This window comes from Typopeltis vanoorti, chromosome 11 (genome assembly GCF_054136105.1).
Source record: "Typopeltis vanoorti isolate ZY-2024b chromosome 11, IOZ_Tvanoo_1.0, whole genome shotgun sequence".
Lineage (NCBI taxonomy): Eukaryota > Metazoa > Arthropoda > Arachnida > Uropygi > Thelyphonidae > Typopeltis > Typopeltis vanoorti.
This window is the reverse complement of record NC_143559.1, coordinates 68,114,584-68,138,334: the sequence shown is the minus strand read 5'-3', so window position 1 is coordinate 68,138,334 and position 23,751 is coordinate 68,114,584. Positions and strand designations below refer to the sequence as shown.

Sequence of the window (23,751 nt, the reverse complement as noted above, 5' to 3'; positions counted from 1 at the left end):
CCATGGGATCTTAGGATAATAACAACTATGCAATACCTCACGACCTAGTCAATCTGCAGAGCAAATTTCCACGTAAACCTGGAAGAAAATGGACCGGGGAACATCCAAATGGAACAAGATCACAAATTAATCATATTTTAATCAATAGAAAGTGGGTGAGATAAGCTCGAATTGCAGAGCTTATGTAAAATAGTGTAGAACTAAATTTCGATCATATGATAAGTAAACGGTAAGTGCACATATAAAACTTTGTCTCAGCACTTTTAAACCTAATAAAAGATTAACAAGTAAATATCACTGGAATGACCAGCTCTTCCTATCATACAAATTCAGTATAAAGAAGCACTACAAAACCAAGTAATGGAATGCTCAATGCCTGAAGAACCATCCCAGAGCTTTGCTCATATTGTACTATCTATCCATGAAGTAGAGGCAAAAACTTTAGTCACTAAGACTTTATCTTCTCAAAGGAAATGGGTAACACATGCCACTGAAGAATTGGTAAAGAAATGCAATGACATCATGCAGCAATATATGAATGGATGCACAAGCTACATATTCGGTTAAAAGAATTAAGTGATCAAGTATATATGGCCTTTTGAAATGACAAGGAAAATCCTACACAGGCTAACTATCAAAATACTCATAAAAACCACAGAAATGTCCTTGTAGCTAATTTGTTATGCATCACAGAAAATAATTATTATTAATAATATTATTATCAACATTCCGCCACTGAGTCAAGAGACTCAATGTGGCAGGTCCGACTCACATGCAGAGCTTATTATACCTCAACTTATATGCATTCACTGTCCCTGTACTCACCACACTCTCAGACAATGCATTCCAATTATTCACCACTCTACATACAAAAAATATACTCCTCAAATGCACCTGCACTCTACATAACTTCCAGGGATGGCCTCTCATTCTTCCCCCACCCCTGCCGTCTCCAGATATTCCATGAAAATTCTCATCCATGTTAATCTGGTTGTTATCCATTACCAACTTATACATCTCAATAATGTCTCCCCTCTTCCTTTTATCCACTAGACTAATTTGCTTCTCTCAATCTGTCCTCATATTCCACATTCCAGAGACCAAGTTGGTCAATCGACTCTCCAATATCTCATCATCCTCTTGAAAACTAGGCTTCAAATCTGTGCACAGTAATCCATATGTGGCCTGATCAAAGCCTTATATAATGGAATCAAAACATCCTTACTTCTATAACTTCTATATGCCAGTGTTCTCCACATCATTCCCATAATCTGCTGTATTGTTCTTACAATCACAAAATGTCCAGAACTTTCAAGTGTCTATCCACGATTATGCCCAGATCTTTCATTTCCTCCACCTCCTCTAAAATATCCCCACCAATTCTATACTCTTCATCCTATCTTTGCTTCACAAATTTTAAAACCTTACACTCTGCTCTATTAAACTAACATCCTACACACTCGCCCATTCAGACAATCTATTTAGGTCCTCTTGCAAAGCTCAATCTGCTCTATTTTTCATAACCTTCTCCAACTTTGCATCATCTGCAAATAGCTGTATATCACCATTTACAAATTTATCACCAATGTCATTTACATACAAATTAAACCACAATGACCCCAAAAACAAACCCCTGGGTGTGCCACTAGTGACTTTTCTCTCCTGGGATATCACTCCCTCCCATACACAACTGTTTATACCTATCACACAGCCAATCTCCAATCCAATGTGCTAATCTACTATCCAACCCCATCTGTTTCAATTTGGCAATCTATCAATAGATTTTGCAAAATCTAAACATACTGCTGTATATGCATTCCCTTGTCCAGTGTATTCATCAACTTGTTATAAGTAAGCACATTGCTACAACACAATCTACCTTTAGCAAACCCATGCTTTCCATTAACTATTGCAGTCAACCCAGTTCTGAATCCTTGTCCTCACTAGCTTCTCCAACATCTTGGCCACAACTCCAGATAAGCAGATTTGCATATAATTAAAAGACTGAAGTGGAACAATTTTGTCCTCTTTCCACTGCTTTGGAACTTTGGCAAATTTAAGACCCATGTTAAAGAAGCAAGTTAAAGCTGTTGTTAACTCCCTGGAACATTACTTCAAGTTTCATGGCCTTGCTGACATCAAATTTGCTCAATTCCTCATATGCCTCCTGTTCACTAACCATCATTGGTTCCTTCCCATTTCCAGTGCTTTCAAGTTCTGCATTATGTTACAATCACAAGGATGGAATACTTTAATGAACTGCTCATTAAACATCTCTACTATATCCTCCTCAGTGTTTAATAAATTTAGTTTAATCCTTTATCCAAGTGTGAGCAAACAAAGTTTGCACCTGAAAGTATTTTCAGGACTTGGGTAAGGTGGTTACCTTACCCAAGTCCTGAAGATACTTTCAGGCGCAAACTTTGTTTGCTCACACTTGGATAAAGGATTAAACTAAATTTATTATACTCTAACCAAGTGAAAAATAAACTTTCAACATCCTCCTCAGTGTTTATCAATTGCCCATTATCACTGACCAACATCATCCCCCATAATCATTCTTTCTACTGGCCACATATCGTAAAAACTCCCTAGGATTTCTTTTAGTGTCATTTGATAACTGCTGCTCATACTGTACTTTTGCTGCTACACTTATTAAGTGAGTCACCTTCCTTTCTTGCTCTTTGTACTCCTCATGTAACTGATTATCTCCACTCATCTTGTGAACCCCACCCCTCTGCAATGCCTTTTTTTTTTTTTAGATTGCATGCTTCATCCCCTTCAGACGTTCATTTTACACCTACCTTATTTAATCTCCTGATCTTTCAACCACATTCAGTCATTGCCTCTGCCAGACACTTCCTGAGACCAGACTAAGCAGAGTTGATTTCCTTCCCATCCAATTCCTCATTCCATGATATCGCTGCAAGCTGCCTCCTGAGTTTGTCATAATCACCCGTCTTATAATTTCACATATAACCCTTTCTCACAAAAGTCCTGATATGGCTGGCCAGCACCCAAGTGATCACTTTTACCAACTGCAGGAAGATGTGTCACTTCATTAACAACAATATCCTCTTATGAAATAATCAAATCCAAGACCCTCAATCCACATGTTGCCTCTGTTGTTGGCCCTTAAAAACTCACATTCATTCTCTTTGGTTCCTGATGCTCTCTCTTCATTACAGTCTATATTACAATAACTGAAATCACCCATAATAATTTTATTATTATGGGCTATTCCATGGAGTCATTAGACTCATTCAGAGAAGTTCTAAACATCATGCCAAGCACTATCCAACACATGTGGTATCTATCATACTTTGCTTTGAACTCATTCACAGTGATGGCACCTACAACAGACTTTGACAATCTATTCTGCTCATTCACCACTCTTCAAGCAAAAAATCTAGTTCTAACACCCTTGCTCAGTTTACAAGGATGGCTCCTCCCACCACCAGACCTGTTCTGATATATATACCCCCCCCCCTTGTTAACTGAAAATTCCACACATTTAGCCATCTCCCAAGTCAAAACCATATGATTATTCTCACCAACTGGTGGCAACGTCATATTTTTTACAGACAAATTCTCAGATGCAATTACTAGATCTAGCACTCTCAAATCCCTGGTATATTCCATCACATGTTGTCTCGGGTAATTATTCCTCAGTAAATGCACAAATTCCATTATCTTCTTCCAATCTATGTTTCCATAGTTGAAATCCTCCATAATAATTATCTGCCCAGCATTCATTAAGCTTATTTGCCAATGCATACTATTCCCATTATCTTTTCCATCCCTGGTCTACAGAACATCCAACTGCATATTTTGTTATCCTTGAGTCTATCTCACACCAGATAAACTCAAATGTGCTATTTATACTGGCCTGCAGTTGAACTTCTACTCTCTTTGGTTACAGTTCATTGGCTAGCATCACTAACACTCCATCCCATCAATAACATTTTTCTATATCCTCCATGAACACACTATACCCTTTATATTCTATCCCACTAACTATATCATCTTCTGTTAGCCATGCATCACTAATGTCAATAACCTTTGGCCTTCCTTTTGTTCTGAATGCTCCTGGCATTAGTGTACATAAAGTTGAAATGCCCCTTAGGCCCACAGCTATTCTGATGTTTTATACTAACCATCCCATTCTAGTTTGTTATCCAGTGGTACTAATGTTGTACAGCCTGCATCCACTGAGCTTCATTGCCAAAACATGGCATCCACATCTTCTTGTGGATAGTTGTGCAGGCTATGACAGAGGCAAATTAAAGAGAACGGTAGTGATTACAAATGATTCAATGCACAGAATGTGCAGAAGAAATGGTGCAGATGTTATAGACATATGGATTGAATTTGAAAGGCAGAAGGACTATCCACGGGAACATCTTCTGTCCATCAAATTCAATCCATAAACTCTACACCATTCCTTCTACAAAACTTGTGCATCGATTCATTTGTAATCACTGCAGTTCTCCTCAGTTTGCATCTATCATAGCCTGGAAGCAAACTTACAATCTTCACCTGATTGCTATTTTTTTTTTATTTCTTCCAATAACTCTTTGGTTACAGTTCATTGGCTAGCATCACTAACACTCCATCCCATCAATAACATTTTTCTATATCCTCCATGAACACACTATACCCTTTATATTCTATCCCACTAACTATATCATCTTCTGTTAGCCATGCATCACTAATGTCAATAACCTTTGGCCTTCCTTTTGTTCTGAATGCTCCTGGCATTAGTGTACATAAAGTTGAAATGCCCCTTAGGCCCACAGCTATTCTGATGTTTTATACTAACCATCCCATTCTAGTTTGTTATCCAGTGGTACTAATGTTGTACAGCCTGCATCCACTGAGCTTCATTGCCAAAACATGGCATCCACATCTTCTTGTGGATAGTTGTGCAGGCTATGACAGAGGCAAATTAAAGAGAACGGTAGTGATTACAAATGATTCAATGCACAGAATGTGCAGAAGAAATGGTGCAGATGTTATAGACATATGGATTGAATTTGAAAGGCAGAAGGACTATCCACGGGAACATCTTCTGTCCATCAAATTCAATCCATAAACTCTACACCATTCCTTCTACAAAACTTGTGCATCGATTCATTTGTAATCACTGCAGTTCTCCTCAGTTTGCATCTATCATAGCCTGGAAGCAAACTTACAATCTTCACCTGATTGCTATTTTTTTTTTATTTCTTCCAATAACTCTTTAATATCTTTTCTCACACAATAATTTTCATCTTTGAAATCATCAGTACCAGCTGAAACAATCAATTCTTCAACTTTTTAGTACTTTTTTTTTATTTAAAATAATTTTTTCTTTACTGTCTGACTTGTTTATTCATATGATCTTTTTTCTTAACTCATACATCTTCCTTTTTCTCTGTTCCAGCTCCACTATTCTCTTGATGTTTTTACAATCTTTCAATTTCATGTTTTTTCCTGTGAAATACTAAATGTAAGTGTTCTATTCCCTTTTTGAGGTTCTCTTCTTCTCCTGAGCTTCTAATCCCCCAGACCTGTCAATATTGTCTACATTACTATTATGTATTTTACTCAATCCACCTAATCGGCACTTATTCTGTAAACACTAAATATTCACTCACCAATCTTACTTTCCTTCCGCAAATCTTTAAATGTTCATACCAAATACATCTTACACACACAATACCCTGAACAAAATCTTGCATATTTAACTCACCTAACAAAGATATCTTGGCAGCCATTGTTTTCTACTACATACTGGCACCATATTGACAATATTTACTTAGCACAATAGATAGTAGGGATGGTATGGAGAAATACTAATTAAGACCAAGCTAACAGTATAGAAAATGGTGTTCAAAACAATTTTGACCTATGGATCATAAATCTAGGTTAGAAATAAAACAGTTAATCAAATAGTGTAAAGCACAGATATGAGAGTTCTGCAGAAAATTAAAGTAATCCATAGATGACGTGATTCTTGAAGTGTGGAATGGTATGTAGAATATTAGTAAATTAAGTATTGATACTTGAAGAAAAAAATGACAAGAACAAGATCCAGAGGAATGCCAAAATAGAAATGATTAATTCAGGCCTGTAAAATAAAATATCTTGAATAAAAAATGGTGAGTGAAAACTAGTGGAGAAATCTTAATGTTGCTAGACTTTAAAAATATCTTATCCTCTTGAAAGTATATACCAAATAATTATCATCATCAAATTCCTGACATATACCCTCAAGGGGAGTACAGGATATTATGATAGTACTACATGAAAAACTTACATCATTACTAACTTCCTATGAATTTGTTATCTGTCAAGATTCCAACATTATCAGATCTCATTTTTCTGTCTTCTAAGGCACTTTTCACTGCATCAATCCACCTATTTCTTGGTCTTCCTCTGGGTATTTTTCCTAAAGACTTGCAGAGAGCACTTCTTTTGCTAATCTTTCCTCTCTCATTCTGTTTAAGTGAGCATCCACCTGAAATTAGCACTGCTAACAATGTCAAGTTTTTTCCTAATATCCTTGTTTTTAATATGATATTGCCACTGATGCCATCTGTTCACTCCCCTAATCGGTGAAGTGTTTTATTTCTAACCCAGCTCTCAGATCCATAAGTTAAAATTCGTTTGAACACTGTTTTGTATACAGCTAATTTAGTGTTTTGACCAATTTCTCTCTTATTCCATATAAATTTATTCAGTTGACTTCCTACCATACCAGCTTTGTTAATTCTGTTGTCTATTTTCATATTTAATTTATCATCTTCACTAAAAATTGTGCCTAAAAGTAGCTGAAATGTTTTTTTTTTTTTTCTATAGGTTCTTTATTCATGATCTGCCTATTTTCATTATCTTTGTCTTGTTATTGCTAATTTTCATAAATTTATTACAACAATTATTCAATTTAGTCAGGGAATCTTGCAGACTTGTACTGGATCTATTTAAAAGTATAACATCATCTGCATAAAGTAAAGAGCTGAGATTAACATCTCCAATTTTGATATCAGGTTTAATACTGCTTTCCTTCATATACTACTTTCTCTATATCATATGTTATTCATAGATAATGAATAACAGAGGGGATAATGTACATCATGTCTGACACCAGATTTAACATCAAACTATCTTCCTGAACTTCCTTCAATTCTAACTACTGACTTACAACTCAAATAAAGACTAAGGATTGCTTGATATAATGCTCCATTGACACCAAATAACTGTAGCGTTTTGAAGAGCTTTTCTCTTGGCTCCTTGTCATATGCCTTTTGCAGGTCTACAAAACTGAAATACAGATCTTTGTTATAGTCCAATGATTTTTCAAATATTTGCCATAAAGTGAAAATCTGATCCTGACAGCCTCTATTTGACCTGAATCCAGCTTATTCTTCTTCACCAAGCTTCTCTTTCACAATCCTTCTCAACCATTTCTCAAGTATACTTACATAAATCTTACCAGGAACACTCAGTAGAGAAATACCTGTGTAATTCACATTGTTTTATTTCCCTTTTTATGTATGGGTACTGTGATTGCTCTACTCCAATCATCTGGAATTTGTTCCTCTCCAGGCCTTCTGAACTATGCAGCACAGCCACTGCATGACTTTTATGCCTCCATAAAAGAGCATTTCCACGTTTCAGCGTTTTCTACTTCAAGCATGAATATGTATTCCTGATTGCATGCCTGTTGAGTGTTTTTTGCCACTGTGCTGTCACTGCTTATTTCATTTAGTAATATTTCGCAGTAATTACTCCATACATCAAGGTTATCTTTTTCACATAATTTCATTTTTATCTATAATTGAGATTTCATTCTCTAATTCCTTTTAAAACACTCTTTACTCAATTTCTGAGCTTTTTCAACAGCCTCCAGAATATTTTGCCACCTTCCTGATATTTATTTTCTATGTTTTTATCAAAGTCTTCCTATGTCTTTTGTTTAGCTACTTTCACATATAGCTTAGCTCTCTTATAACAATGATAATAGAATACACAAAGATGGTATGATGAAGAGCCAAGTGAAGAAATTTATACGAAATCATTGAGATTTCATATAAATAAATCCCATAATCAAAATTTGTGTGAAATAAGAAATCAGACAAATGCCACAATAGTAGTTATACAATGTAGTGTTCATACCAATTTCAACTTTTGATTTGAAATTTGGGTTAGAAACCTAGAAGACTAGAAAACAGAGATATGAGAATTATGTTGAAAATTAGAATAAACAGATGGTATCAATGGCAGATCCATATTAAAAATGAAGACAGTGGAAAGTAACTTGACATTGTTAACAATCAAGAATGCATGAACAGAGTTACTTTAAGGTGGTTTGGTTGCTTCAACAAATGAGAGTAAAAAGGTTAGGAAAACAAGTGTTTCATAATTAGTGACATTCTGGAAGACAAAACTGTAATATCTCACAGTATTGGAGACAACAAATAACAGTAATATAGTAAAAAACTAGTAGCAAGCTAGTAATAACACAAACTTAGTATAATAACACAAACAAACTTAGTAATAACACAAACTTTTAGATAGTACCAAACACAAACTGTTTAGTACTATCGTAGTATCTAGGCAAATATCAGGAAAGGGCAATGAATAAAATTAATTAATTAATTACCATCTTTTTACCTATAATTTCCTAAAGTTAATCTGTTAAATAAATAAATTCTGTGTGATGATGCAGCATTCCTCCTTTATACGGGAGTTCACAGTACCATCTAGTCCCCCCAAATTTTATCCGGTCTCCGGAACTGGCATAGGCTGATGAATCAGACCTAGGGCTGGGTCAGTATTCCTGATTAACCCTCCTTACCTTAGATATGCAATTAATATGGCTTCATCTAGATGTCCCTTAACTATCTCCCATGCACTATTAACATCCTTTTCCTTGTGGGGTTTTATGCCATGGCACAGCTTCGAGATTCTAGATAATAAGTAAGCAGATTACTAAAGTGTGAAACTAAAAATAAAGCAAGACCACCAAGAGAATTCTGCAGCTGTCAACTCAGTTCTGAATCCTATACTTTGACCACAACTCCAGACAAGCAGATTGGCTTATAATTCAAAGCCTTAGTCTTACTGTCTTCTTTATGAAGCAGAACAATTTTGCCATCTTTTCACTGCTTTCGAACTTTGGCCAATCTAAGACCCATGTTAAAGAGGTAATTAAAGCTGCTGTCAACTCCCTGGAACACTGCTTACTCACTATCAGTGGCTCTTCCCCCCCCCCCCACCCTTCCTTTCCACCACTGTCAAATTCTGCATTATGATACATTTACAAGGATGGAAAACCTTAATGAATTACTCGTTTGACATTTTCATTATATCCTCCTTAGTGGTTATCTTTCTATCATTATTACTGATAACATCATCTTTCCATAATTATTCTTCTGACCACATATCAAAATACTTCTTAGCATTTCTTTTGGCCTCATTTGCTTCTTCTACAGCATTTTTTGCTACCCTTAACAAGCAAGTCATGTTCTTTGCTTCCTCTTTGAACCTCTCTTGTAACTGATTATTCCCACTCATCTTGTGCTGCTGCACAATTATCTTTTTCCCCCACCAGATTGCATACTTCACCTCTTCAATCATTCATTTCACAACTACCATTTTTAATCTCCTGACCTTTAATTTATTTATTGATTTTCATAACAGAAGGTTATGCTAGTTACTGTGGCTTACTATAGTACAACGCTAGATTAATTACTATTCTTTACTTATTTACTAAGGATTAATTACTAAGGTCAAAAAAATCAAAAAATTTAAATTTATTTTTACTCAACAAACAGTAATTGTACACAAAATCTCTTCTGATGTATGGAGCACATCATTCAAAGAGGAAAAACTAAATTTATAATATATTCAAGAGTATTATTTAAAAAAAAAAAAGAATTTTATCAATAAATTAATTATACAGATGTTTTATCAAAACAATAAAAATAATGTTTTTAATTAAATAAAAAAAGTACAAAAAAAAAAGTAAGAACGAGAATGGGATGGCAATTTGGGATTTAGCCAACCAAATTGTATTCTTATTGGTTTAAACCAGTGCTTCCCAAACTTATGGATGTGAAGACCCCCTTGAAAAAATTAAAATATTTCACAGCCCCCCATCAAAAAACAAATCGTATTACAGACATATATTATTATAATATTTATTGTATTTATATTCAATACAAAACATGCACAGCTAATATTGCAAAAATCAAATGCAAATATTACATTACCTGAGTATTTTTAGCATCTTACATACACATTTGACATGGCACACTTAGTCTTAAAACATTTTAAATTTGTTTTCATTATTTCATGGCCCTGAATGGGGCCGCAGCCCACAGTTCGGAAAGCGCTGGCTTAAACCACAATGTAAAATGGTAAAACATGACAAATTTTCATGTCGGCTGGGGCATCACCCAGTTAAACAAAGCCCCCATTGTTTTTGTCAGGGCGAATAACGAAAAGTCAGCTAGTGGAACAAATCCTGAAATGCATCAAAACTCAACATCACCAGAGTTCAAGATTGGTACTATCAACATAAGAGGAATGGCAAAACTAGCAGAAGAATTAGATAAGTATTAGATCGACATAATAGAGGTGACTGAAACAAAAAAAGAGAAAAATTGATGAAATCTTTCTAAGCAATAAATACAAAATGTTATATTCAGGCAATAACAATCAGGGAAAAGCAGGAGTAGTTATGGTATTCAACACTAAATATGAGGCTAATTTTCTTGAATCACACAGAATGGGGAACTGGTCAATGAGACTTATTTGTACCTATGGCCCCCTCTGAATAATCTACTAAGGTAGAAGTGGAGGAATTTTTTGAGACTTTTGGAGAAAGCAAATGAGGTCCTTATTAAAGACCAAATGATTTGGTCCTTATTAAAGATCTAAATAGCAGAGTAGGAAATGGCTGTTCGATATACAGAAATATTTTGGGAAAATTTGGAGAAAAGAGCAAATCTCACAATAATGGCAAATACCTGCTGGATTTCTGCTCAGGATATGGACTGATATGTACTAACATAATGTTTCAACGTAAAAATGTGCACAAATTCACATGGAGAGAAATGGCAAGGAATAAGAAAAGTCTCATTGACTATGTTATTGTTGATAGTCTGATATTTTCTCACTGGTGCAAGACACTAGAGTGTACAAATGATTTGAAGTTGAAAGGGATCACTATTTAGTCTTGAGCAGGATAAAATCGAATTTCGTATTTTAAATAAAAACATGTAAGAAAATTTTAAAGCAAATAAAAGTTGAGCAGCTCTCAGATGTGAACTGTGGATTAAAATACACAAACATTAATCAAGAAAAAACGAAAGAATTTGAGAACAGGAACTGAATATTGGAGATTCAGTGGCAGGTCATGAAGAAAACATTGATTGATTCGACCAGAGAGGCATTGTAGTGAGGTTGTCTGCAAGGATGGAAAAATCAGAACTTCATGGTGACATAGGAAATTAAACAGGTAGTGAAGGAAAAGAAGAGAGCATATCAAAAAGTTCCTGGCAAATAAGCCAGCTTGTGCTCTTAGAGAATACAGAGACAAATGTAAAATAGTTAAACACCGTGTAAAACTAGCTAAATAAAAGCCATATGAAGGGAAGATTTGGTAAGGTGGTAAAACATTCTGGAGGCTGTTGAAAAAGCTTACAAATGGAGGAAAGAGTGCTGTAATAGAATTAGAGATGATAAAGGTGACATGAAAACTGGAGAAAAAGATATCTTTGATGTATAGAGTAATTATTTTGAAAAATTGCTGATGAAACAAGCAGTGACAACACAGCAGAAAAAAACACTCAACAGGCATGCAATCAGGAATACATATCCATGCTGAAGTAGAAAAAGCCATCAAAAGCATGAAATATGGAAAAGCAGTGAGAGTAGATGATATTCAACCAGAAATGCTCAAGTATAGAGGTTATAAAAGTCTTGCAATGGCTGTACTGCATAGTTCAGAAGGCCTGAATAGAGGGATGAATTCTAGGTGATTGTAGTAGAGCTCTCATAGTATCCATAAATAAAAAGGGAAATAAAACTGAATGTGAGAATTACAGAGGTATTTCTCTACTGAGTGTTCCTAGTAAGATTTATGCAGGTATACTTGAGAAAGGGTTGAGAAGGATTGTGGAAGGGAAAATTAGTGAAAAATAAGCTAGATTCAGGCCAAATAGAGGCAGTCAGGATCAAATTTTCACTTTACACCAAATAGTTGAGAAATCATGAGAATACAAGAAAGATCTGTATTTAAGTTTTGTAGGCCTGCAAAAGGCATATGACAAGGTGTATTCAAAACACTACAGTAATATTGGTGCCAATGGGGTATAATATTAAGCAGTACTTAGTCTTCATGAGTTGTAAGTCAGCAGACAGAATTGAAAGAAGTACAGGAAGATGGTTTGATATTAAATATAGTGTCAGACAATGATGTACATTATCCCCTCTGTTATTCATTATTTATATGGATCACATTATGAAGGAAAGCAGTTTTAAACATCATCATACAAAGGGGGCAATCACAGAAACTTCAGTATTGAAACAAGGAATTATAAAGATATTTAAGGGAATGAGAGGGTCAGGGTTCTCTCTCTCTCTCTCAGTTCTTTTTTCATTTGTCCTTTACCATGCTCACAGGATCCAATTCTGATGGTGAGGAGACGAGGCATTACCTGTGGGTTCCTACTTCGATGCATGGAAGAACGAGAAGGGGACTACATGAGAATGTGACAGAGAGAGAGAGAGAGATCAACAGTTAATTCCTAGCAAGCTGATAGAAGATCGTAGCGGTTGTGTCAAAGGGATATCTCCCCGACATCATACTATTTCCAGGACATGGCCCTCTGCATGGATGCGAGTTCTCCTCAGTAAGGACCAAGTGACCGACCAGTGAGGGCAGAGACAGCCATTGTATGAAGTTCAAAGAAAGGATATCGTCCACAACCCTAGCTTAGAGCATCGTAATCGTCTATGGAGCACCCAAGTGACTATTGTACTCAGAAGTAAGGGAATAGAAGCAAGAAATCCAGACTGAAATATTATTCATGTGACTGGACTGTGAAATGTACTAACAGTAGACACTCTTTGTTAATGTTTTCTTTTCTTAGATGTATAAGATTATAATTAGTATGAGCGATATTTGTGCTTACAGAAAGGAGCTAGTGTGAATTTGAGTTTAGAAATGTAGATACACAAGTGTTATGATTATGTACAAAAAATGGAAAGAGCTAAATTAGATTAGAAAGAAGGGGACAATTGCTCCTATCTTGTAAATTTGTTGAACAACATCCTAAGGTTACGTGAAAGCTATGTGTTGACCATTAATTGTATGTTAGGCTGATTTGGTAGTTTGGTCAAGAGAAGTAGGTTCCTCCTCATGAATGTATTACTTGCAACATCTTACTAGTTAGAAATAAACTTGTTTTATTTGATTAAAGACGTTGCCTGATCTTTTGCCAATGCACTGTCTTGAAATAACTGCAATCCTGTGTGCAAATTGATTGAGATTCACCATGACATGCTGCATGAGTAGATGTAATTTAGCTGTAAATCTTGCCTATGTTCCCCTTCCTAAAATTCTCAGACTATATAAATTCAATTAGGCTGGCGCAGTCAATAATCAAACAAATTTGTCTAGTTGAGAAGTACGAGAATTTTGGCGAACTGCAAATCGTAAATTGGACACAATAGTAATCTTAAGGCCTGCTTTGTATACAGCAGGAACTAGGGACAGAGTTAAGAAAGGACAAAGAAAAAAAGGGTCAAGTGTAAAGTAGAATTAGTCAAAATAAAGTAACAAGGAGTCATTTTAATAGCCCATATTAAATTTTCAAAGACTCATTCAAGGATCTATCTGAGAGTAATTACATAAGAGTGAATGACCCAATGTTTACAAATCCAAGTATACAAAATCTGTCACGACAGATTTATAACAATTGAGAGAATATAACACTATCATAATATCCTGTACACCTCTTGAGAATACATGTCAGAAATTTGATGATGATAAAAAAAAAGTAATCTTTTTCATTGGATTTATGAATTCAATGAAGAAACAATAAACTGACTATATTGAATAATGTAAAAGTAAACTGTAATAAGGAACTTTAATAAAATCACAAATACAATCACTGCAGGAATTTTTTTTTCTTTTCTCTTTAATCAATGCAAAGGAAACTTACACATTCTTTAACCTATTCATTTCTTTCACTTCACATGAATATTTGCCTCCAGAATCTTGTAAATTGCTTTGAAATGCACTTTGCAAGTTCTTTGCTTTATTTTCTACATTGCTATCTTCAAGTAATATATCATTCTCAAGGAGTGAAGATAATGACTAAAGGAAAATATAAAGATCATATAATATAGTCATATTACTTTATATATATATTAACTAAGTTGGTTGATCTCTCACTCTTACTTTAAATATACTATTGAATAGATATTTCAAAGAGCCTGTGTAGCTCAGTAGAAGTGGCGTTTGCACTCTACGGTGCTTGACCACACGAAGAAAAGATTTGGTGGTTCAAATCTAGTCACTGACTAGATTTGAACCACCTACAACAAAGCTATATCCTATTTATAACATCATCAGAGAACAAATTCATATTAATACTTTTAATATTTTCAATAATTTAAATTAAGGACTGTACAATATCAGTTATGAGGATAGGCTGAGGAAATGTGGACTGCAGAGTTTGGTGAATAGAAGAAAAAGAAAAGAGATGATATGACTGAGACTTTTAAACTGTTGAGAGGCAGTTACAGGGTGAACATTGGGGGAGTTCTTTTGCTTGGTGGAACAGAGGGAAGGAGTGATGACAAGGAGCCATCCCTGGAAGTTATGGAAGGAAGCTGTGAACAAGATGGTGAGGAGTGGTTTCTTTGCATGGAGGGTAGTTGAACTGTGGAATGCATTGCCTGAGAGAGAGAGAGAGAGAGAGAGAGTGGTGAGAGAATGAGTTCAAGGAGTGGTACGATAGACTTTTTGTTTCCTAAGAAAGACCTCCCATGATGAGTCTCTTGACTCAATGGAGGCCTGAATAATAATAATAACAAAAAAGTTATGTAAAATATGTTCCATTAATATTCTTGGGATTTTTAGATCACCATTATGTAAAGAACAGGTGCCTTTCCAGTCAGTTTTATGTGGAGTATACAGAGCATGATTAGAAAGGCCAGATTTAACATACTTAATAAATTTAATGTGCAGTTTATGTTCTTTCTTTTTTTTTTTTTTTTCAGTTAGGAAGTGTGTGTCCTGTTTCACCTAAATAAAGCAAATTACAGTACAATGAATATGGTATACTAGGGTGGGCCAGCGAATCCTTGGAAGAGTCTTTAAAGAACTTAAAAAAATAAGTTCTTTAATTTTGCAGGAGGATTAAAGGTGGCATTAAGGTTGTATTTCTGTAGTATTCTGTTTATTTGTAAAATTATGTAAAATTCTTCACATGACTCCACTTAAAAAGAAAAATAAACTAGATTACAATAAAACTGTAGCCATTCCATACATCAGATAAAATCAGATGATATCAGATAAAATAAACAGAATACTACAGAAATACAATCTTAATACCATCTTTAAACCTTCTGCAAAATTAAAGAACTTATTCAACTCATCCAAGGATCTGCTTCCTCCGCTGGCCCACCCTGGAGTATACTGTATTCATTGCACCTGTGATTTACCCTATACAGGTGAAACAGGATGCACAATTCCTATCCAAACATAAACAGCACACTAAATTTAATAACTGTTAAATATGGCCTTTCTGATCATAGTTTATACTCTACATAGAATTGACTGGAAAGGCACCTGTTCTTTACATCACAGCAAAACATGATATGAGAGCAAAGTTAAAGAGAACTGTGAAATTCTTATCAACCACCGTACTCTTAACAATAATCGTGGTCTAAAAATCCCAAGTATATGGATGGCACATATTCTACCCACTTAACTTTCTGTTATAAGAGTTTATCATAATTAGGACCATGATCCATGATCTTATATTAAAGCTAAGATCCATGATCTTAGCTTTAATATAACAAACACTTATGTTAAATTATTAGAAGTATTAATATGAATTTGTTCTCTCACAATGCTACAAATAGGATATTTGTTATAGGATATAGCTTTGATGTACTTCCCCCACTCCATCCCACTTAGAGGTCAGGTCAGTAGAATAACAGCTGATCAAATCATCGTTGCTTTGATATACTGTTTGAAATGAAATATAGCTTATCTTTGTGTATGTGTGTACTCCAGGTGATATCCTTAATATGAAGGTCGAAAAGTAAGAAAATTAAAGTAATTATTTCTAACATGGTTGTAGTCTCCATAATTTACTGAAATGAATATATCAGCAAATTTCCATATGTTCTAATAAATTAACAAAATTTTAAAACAAATTTTCCTGTTGATAAGTTAATACTGCCAAATATTTGGCAGTATTAACTTATTTAACAATAACTTATCAAGTATATAATAATTTTTTTAGACATCTTATCAACAGAGCCAAACAAATGACATGAAATTACATGCAGAATTTACTGATAATATACAACTAAATTAAGATATCTTGTGAGCATATCTGAATTAATCAAATTTTACATGCCAATATCTTAGATAAAAATATATTATTATTATTAAAAGCGATCTCCAGGGAGTCAAGAACTCAGAGGGAAGCCATACCACTTGCAACAGCTGTAATATCTGTTCTTGAATTCATTCATGCTACTTGCACACACAACATCCAACGGCAATCCATTCCAATCATGTACCACTCTATAAGAGAAAAATTTTAGTCCTCACACCCTTTGTGACAACATTCATTCTCAACTTCCAAGGATGCCCTTTTCCATGCTCCATAAAATGAAAAATTCTATCTACTGAAATGCTGTATAACCCTTTCAGAAGTTTGTAAGTCTCAATCATATCGCCCCTTTTTCACCTGTATGTTAGTGTCTGCAGCCTACAAATTCTCAATCTAACTTCATAATCAGTATTTTGCAATTTTGATATAATTTTCAACACTCTCCTTTGCACTCTTTCCACTGTATCAGAATCACCATGGAAACAAGGAGACCAGACCTGCACACGATAGTCAAAGTGAGGTCTTATCAAGGCCTTGTAGAGAGGCAAAATGACTTCCTTATCTTTGCATGTCAAGATTTGTTTCAGCATTGCAATTATTCTATGAGTTGTATTTAAAATTTTTGCTATATGACCCTTGAACTTCAACTTCCTGTCTACTGAAACTCCAAGATCCTTAGCCTGATCAGTTTCTCCCAGCATAATCCCAACAATATAACATGACCTTGGATATCGAATCACACCAAAGTGCATGACCTTACATTTACTAACATTGAACTGACAGCCATTTTCACATGCCCACAATTCCAGCATATTCAAATCATTCTGCAAAGTACTGCATATTAACAACACTCCTGATCACCCTACCTATCTTTGTATCATCAGAAAATAGTTGTGTCAAATCCTTCCTAATGTCATTACTGTACACAATGAATACCAATGGATGGATCGATTCTTGAGGCACACCACTAGTTACTTTGAATCTTGCAGATTCACAAATTCACCCCCCCATATATGACTTTTTGATATCTGTCAGTGTCAGCCATCCTCTTATCCATGCCAACAGTCTATAATCCAATCCCATATTCTCCAATTTATGCCAAGAGTCTACCAGCTAATTTCTGCAAAATTCAAAAGTATCATGGTATATCCATTCCTCTTCTCTAACTCAGTAGTAACATTATCATAGAATGTGAGCAGGTTGCTAAAACATGACCTTCCCTTAGTAAACTCATTTTTCTCATTGCAAAGTAGAGATCCTCTGTCAACCCATTTCTGAATCAGAAATGGGTTGACAGAGAATCCTAACCAACTTTTCCAAAACCTTCACCACTACTCCTGAGATACGGATTGGTCGATAGTTAGATACATCGGTTTTGCACCACCCTTGTACAATGAGATTACCATATGTTCTTTCCACTCATGTGGAATCTTCCCTGTTCTCAGACTCAAATTATATAGTCTTTTAAAAGGAACAGTCAGTTCAGCTGAACACTCATTTAGTATGTATGCTAATATCCCATCACATTCCTATTGCAGAATTCTTATTCAGTGTGTGCAACAGCTTTAGTGCTTTCTCCTCATACACATCAGTTTCTTCACATAGTGAAGAGGTAGTGATGAGTTCAATGTTGCATTATCAGGTTGATAGCTTTTAGCAAGATGACAACTCATTAGTTGACAAATGTTTCTGCATCAGTCACCTACACACCATCTGCATTTAGTACAGTTATTCTTTCAAATTTATTTTTTCTTTTACTTTCAGCATAACAACAGAATTCTTTAGGTTGTCTTTAACTTGCAGAGCCAGTTTCTTTACATACTCAGACTTAACTTTCCATACAACATTTGTGACTTTTCTAGCATCTTATGCACACAGTATTCCTTCCACATCATCTTTTTCTTACAAAGCTCTTGCTTAATTAGATTACACATCTATTTCACTCCTGCTCTATTTTTCAAACCCTAGAGACACATTCTGATATTGCATGATTTAAGTATTTCTTTAAACACTTCCCATGCACTGTCAAATATCCTTCCCATCCAACAAATGATACCATGGTGCAGAATCCAGCATACTCCTCAGGTGGTCAAACAAAACCTTATTTGCTTTGTTAGACAATTGCTGCTTCATCAGTCACATGGATACCATCTGCTTTCAGTACAGTTATTCTTTCAAATTTATTTTTTCTTTTACTTTCAGCATAGTAGAACTTTGTAGTTCAGTGGAACATTCATAAACTTACCCACTTCCCAAGTGAGTACTGCATGATCACTGTCAACCAGAGGCAGAATAGTTATGTCTTTATCTGAATCCCCCCACCCTGACACTATAATCAGTTCTGACACTCTTCAAAATGAAAAGCCAAGTTCCTTCTATTATATGCTGCTTGAGGAAGTTATCTTGCAACAGTCAATAAATTCAGGTTTGAAGCCATCTGGTGTGAGATGGAGTCACACCAGATGGCTTCAAACTCACTGGAAAAACTGTTACTAATATTGCAGTCTCAACTCTAATTGGATTCAACTCATCTGATATCATTAGCAGCACACCTCCTCTCCTATCCTGTCTATCCTTCCTAAAAATACTGTATCCTTTGCACTAGATACCAGTTAGTATATTTGCTTCTGATAACCAAGTCTCATTAATGCCTACAATACGAGGTCCCAATATATTAACCAAGGCAACAAACTCTATTCCTTTGTTTCTGTATAATCCATTCGTGTACAGACATGATAAGTTACTTACGTGATGCTTTTAAGTATACTTTTGTCTAGCATGCATTACACAGTTCCACAACTTACAGATCTCTGTTCTTATCTAGTTCCTTACTTATGCAGATCTTTACACATGCTTGATAAATCATTTCTAATCATTTCCATAATAATAATCACTCCCATCATTAACACAGTTACCTAATATTGTCACTTTCACCCACAGATTCTCATGATTCCTCCCATTAGAATTCAGTTTCCCTGACTCTGTGATAGGTCTCATATCAATTAATAATTGCTCAAGACTCTTGATGCCCTATAAAATATAAAATAATATATAAATAAATAAATATATATATATATATAAAATGCCATATAAATATAAAAATGTAAATGTTGGAATAGTTTTGCTGTCTTGTACCTCAAGTCAAGATATTTAGCTTGCTGAAGACTCAATCTTGAACACCTGCATAACTGTGACTAATACCCAAAATGCAAGACCAGCGCCAACTGACTTAACATTCCCTAAATTGTTATTATTTTATCAGCATTTGCTCATATTATTTAATTTAAAAGATTTTGTGCATTAGTGTAACTAATACACAAACATTAGTAACACTAATGCACATGATATTTGATATTCTGATAACATATAGTGCTGATTTACTAACAGAGGCAGATCACATAACCACGAGGCTACTCTCTGAATCATAGTTGGGATGGCTTGAATTATAGCTGAAGTAACTAAAGCTCAAGCTTTGAGACCAGTGTATTATGTCTGTTAACTGTTTTGTATTTTCTGACTGGTTAGTATGTTTTGCAGGAAGAAAAATCCAAGTTTCCAGGATTAAAAAAATAAATTAAAAAAGCCCACAAGATTGGCGACTTGCCTTCAGATGAAAAAAATACAAGGGAGCTCATTTGTATTTTTCTACTGAAGGTGGATTACTGGATTACTTACCTGAACCTACAGTACATAAGATAAGATTTTATGAAGGATATGCGCATGAGAGAAAGACTATTATTAGAATTTGCTTACACAACTTTTCAGATCAACAACACACACACATTGAAGTTGCAAATAATGACAGCCCCTCTCATGTTTAGTGGCAGCTTATGATTCACAAATATTGATATGCTAATGCTCTTACAAAACAAACTGAAGCATAACAAAATGAAATAATTAATATTTTATGTAATATTTTATGTATAATATAATTTTGTTGTTTTAAGGGTCAAAGCTGTATAACTGAGAGGAGACCTCCACATAGCCTTTAAAGGAATGCGGAGAACCGACCAGGGCTTCTGACCTAATGTCCAATCCTCACCTTCTCATGGTGCACCCTGTTGTGTATCTACTTGGATACTGAACGGACGAGGATGGGCTGGCAATTTGGGATTTAGCCGACCAAATTGTATTCTTATTGGTTAAACCAAAATATAGAATGATGGTACAACATTACAAAATTTCATGCCGGCTGGGGCGTCGCCCGGTTAAACAAGGCCCCCGTTGTTTTCGCCAGGGAACCAGGGCGAACAGCGAAAAGTCAGCTACTGGAACAAATCTGAAAATAAACCCCAACTCGACATCACCAGAGTTAAAGATCGGTACTATCAACGTACGAAGCCTGAATGGCAAAGAAATGGAGCTAGCTGAGGAATTAGATAAGTACCAGATTGACATAATAGGGGTAACTGAAACAAAAAAGACCAAAACTGGTGAGATTTTTCTGAGCAATAAATACAAAATGTTATATTCAGGCAATGACAATCAAGGAAAAGAAGAAAAGGCAGTCTCAAGTAGAGTAATGTGGGCAAATATGAGAATGGGGAACTGGATAATGAGACTTATTTGTGCCTATGGTCCCATAGAAGGTTCTACTAAGGTAGAAGTGGAGGAATTTTTTGACGCTTTAGAAAAAGCAACTGACACAATGAAAAATGAAAAGTTGGTCCTTGTTGGGGATCTAAATAGCAGAGTAGGAAATGATTGTCAGACATACAAAAATATTTTGGGAAAATTTGGAGAAAAGAGCAAAGCTAATAATAATGGCAAATATCTGTTGGATTTCTGTTCAGGACATGGACTGGTTATTACTAACACCATGTTCCAACATAAAAATGTGCACAAATTCACATGGAGAGAAGAGGCTAGGAATAAGAAATGTCTTATAGACTATGTTACTGTTCATAGTGATGTTTTCTCCCTGGAGCAGGACACAAGAGTGTACAGAGGATTTGAAATTGGAAGTGATCACTATTTAGTCTTGAGCAGGATAAAATTGAATTTCATATTGAAAAGAATAACATGTAAGAAAGTTTTAAAGCGAATAAAAGTTGAGCAGCTCTCAGATGTGAACTGTAGACAAAAATACACAAAGATTATTGAAGAAAAAATGAAAGAGTTTGAGAACAGGAATCAACCCTTGGAGATTCGGTGGCAAACTCTGAAGAAAACATTGATTGATTCTGCCAGAGAGGCATGTGGTGAGGTTGTGTGCAAGGATAAAAAAATCAGAACTCCCTGGTGGACACAGGCAGTTAAAGAGACAGTGAAGGAAAAGAAGAAAGCATACCAAAAGTTCCTGTCAAATAAGTCAGCCTGTGCTCTTAGAGAATATAGAGACAAATGCCAGAATGCTAAACACTGTGTAAAACTAGCTAAACAAAAGTCATGGGAGGACTTTGGTAAGAATATAGAAAATAAATATCAAGAAGGTGGCAAAATATTCTGGAGGTTGTTGAAGAAGCTTAAGAATGGAGGAAAGAGTGCTGTGAAAGGAATTAGAGATGATAAAGATGACATGAAAATGGGAGAAAAAGATATCCTTGAAGTATGGAGTAATTACTTTGAAAAACTGCTAAATGAAACAAGCAGTGATGACAGCACAGTGGTAAAGAACACTGACCAGGCCTGCAGTCAGGAATACATATCCATACTTGAAGTAGAAAAAGCCATCAAAGGCTTGAAATGTGGAAAGGCAGCAGGAGTAGATGATATACGACCAGAAATGCTGAAGTATGGTGTTATAAGAGTCTTACAGTGGCTGCACTGCATAGTTCAGAATAGGCAGAATCATTGAAAATGTCAGCTGAGTTGTGAATTGTGAACCTGTGGAACAAGTAAAACATTTCAGCTACTAAGGCACGATTTTTACTGAAGATGGTAAATTAAATATAGAAAGAGACAAATCAGAATCAGCAAAGCTGGTATGGTGGGAAGTCAATTGAATAAATTCATATGGAATAAGAGAGAAATTAGTCAGAACACTAATTAGCTGTATACAAGACAGTGTTCAAACCAGTTTTAACTTATGGATCTGAGAGCTGGGTCAGAAGTAAAACGCTTGATCAAAGACTAGAGACCACAGATATGAGAGTCCTGAGAAAGATCAGAGGCGTGAACAGATGGCATCAATGGCAATATCATAATAAAAACGAGGATGTTAGGAAAATACTTAACATTGTCAGCATCCAGGAATGTGTTAGCAGAACTAATCTCAGGTGGTGTGGTCACTTAAACAGAATGGGCGAAGAAAGATTAGCAAAACAAGTGTTCTTTGCCAGGTTGGCAGCAAAACAACCCAGAGGAAGACCAAGATATAGGTGGATTGATACGGTACAAAGTGCTTTAGACGATAGAAATATAAGATCTGATAATGTTGGAGTCTTGACAAGTAACAGACTGATTTGGAAGAAAATTGTAGATAGGAAATTAATAATGTAATTTTTTTCATGTAGTACTATCATATCCTGTACACCCCTTGAGGGTACATGGCAGGAATTTGATGATGATGATGTTTTTACATAAAGTACAGTGGCATAAAAAATGGAATCAAGTGATTTAATTTTGTTTTTGCCCCTGCAGTTATGTAAAAGAATACTAATGCATTTTCAAGGTATTGAATCCAAATCTGTAATCCATAAAAATTCCATCATCTGACAAATTTATTTTTAATTTTTTAAAATTTATTATTATTGTTATTTGCTGTAGATTTGAAAATGAACAGACACAGTCAAAGCAAATTTAAACCCATTTTACATCATTGAATGCTGCAGCTAAACTGACCACCTCATTTGCATGCAGATGGCACTAAATCTACTCTTTTAGTTTTTATATTATTACTGTCACATTTAAAGTCAGAAGCAGATCATGTAACAGATTACTACTTCTGTATCTGGATTTTTAATAAAAAACAAACATTTGACATTGAACTTTAACTCTGAATCCATAAGACCATGACTCACATTTAGATCTTTTAATAAGTGCCCAACCACCATTGCAAGATATTGTGGTCATGATGGAAAATAAACCTACTTCCAGGAAGTCATATTATGAAGTTACTAACCTAATCTGAGTGAACAAAATGAATTAAAATAGTTTGTTAGAGATCTGTATTTATCCA

The 23,751-nt window shown here is 35.1% G+C and overlaps 1 protein-coding gene across 1 annotated transcript in view; it reads right to left on the bottom strand.

Annotated features, from left to right (window-relative positions):
• Positions 1 to 23,751, bottom strand: part of LOC150101694 (HAUS augmin-like complex subunit 3) — a 203,207-nt gene that overhangs the window by 91,429 nt on the left and 88,027 nt on the right. Inside the window, exon 7 of the mRNA XM_090400697.1 lies at positions 14,220 to 14,374. Coding sequence (XP_090256823.1) covers positions 14,220 to 14,374 — 155 coding nt within the window. The remainder of the gene's footprint in view (positions 1 to 14,219; positions 14,375 to 23,751) is intronic.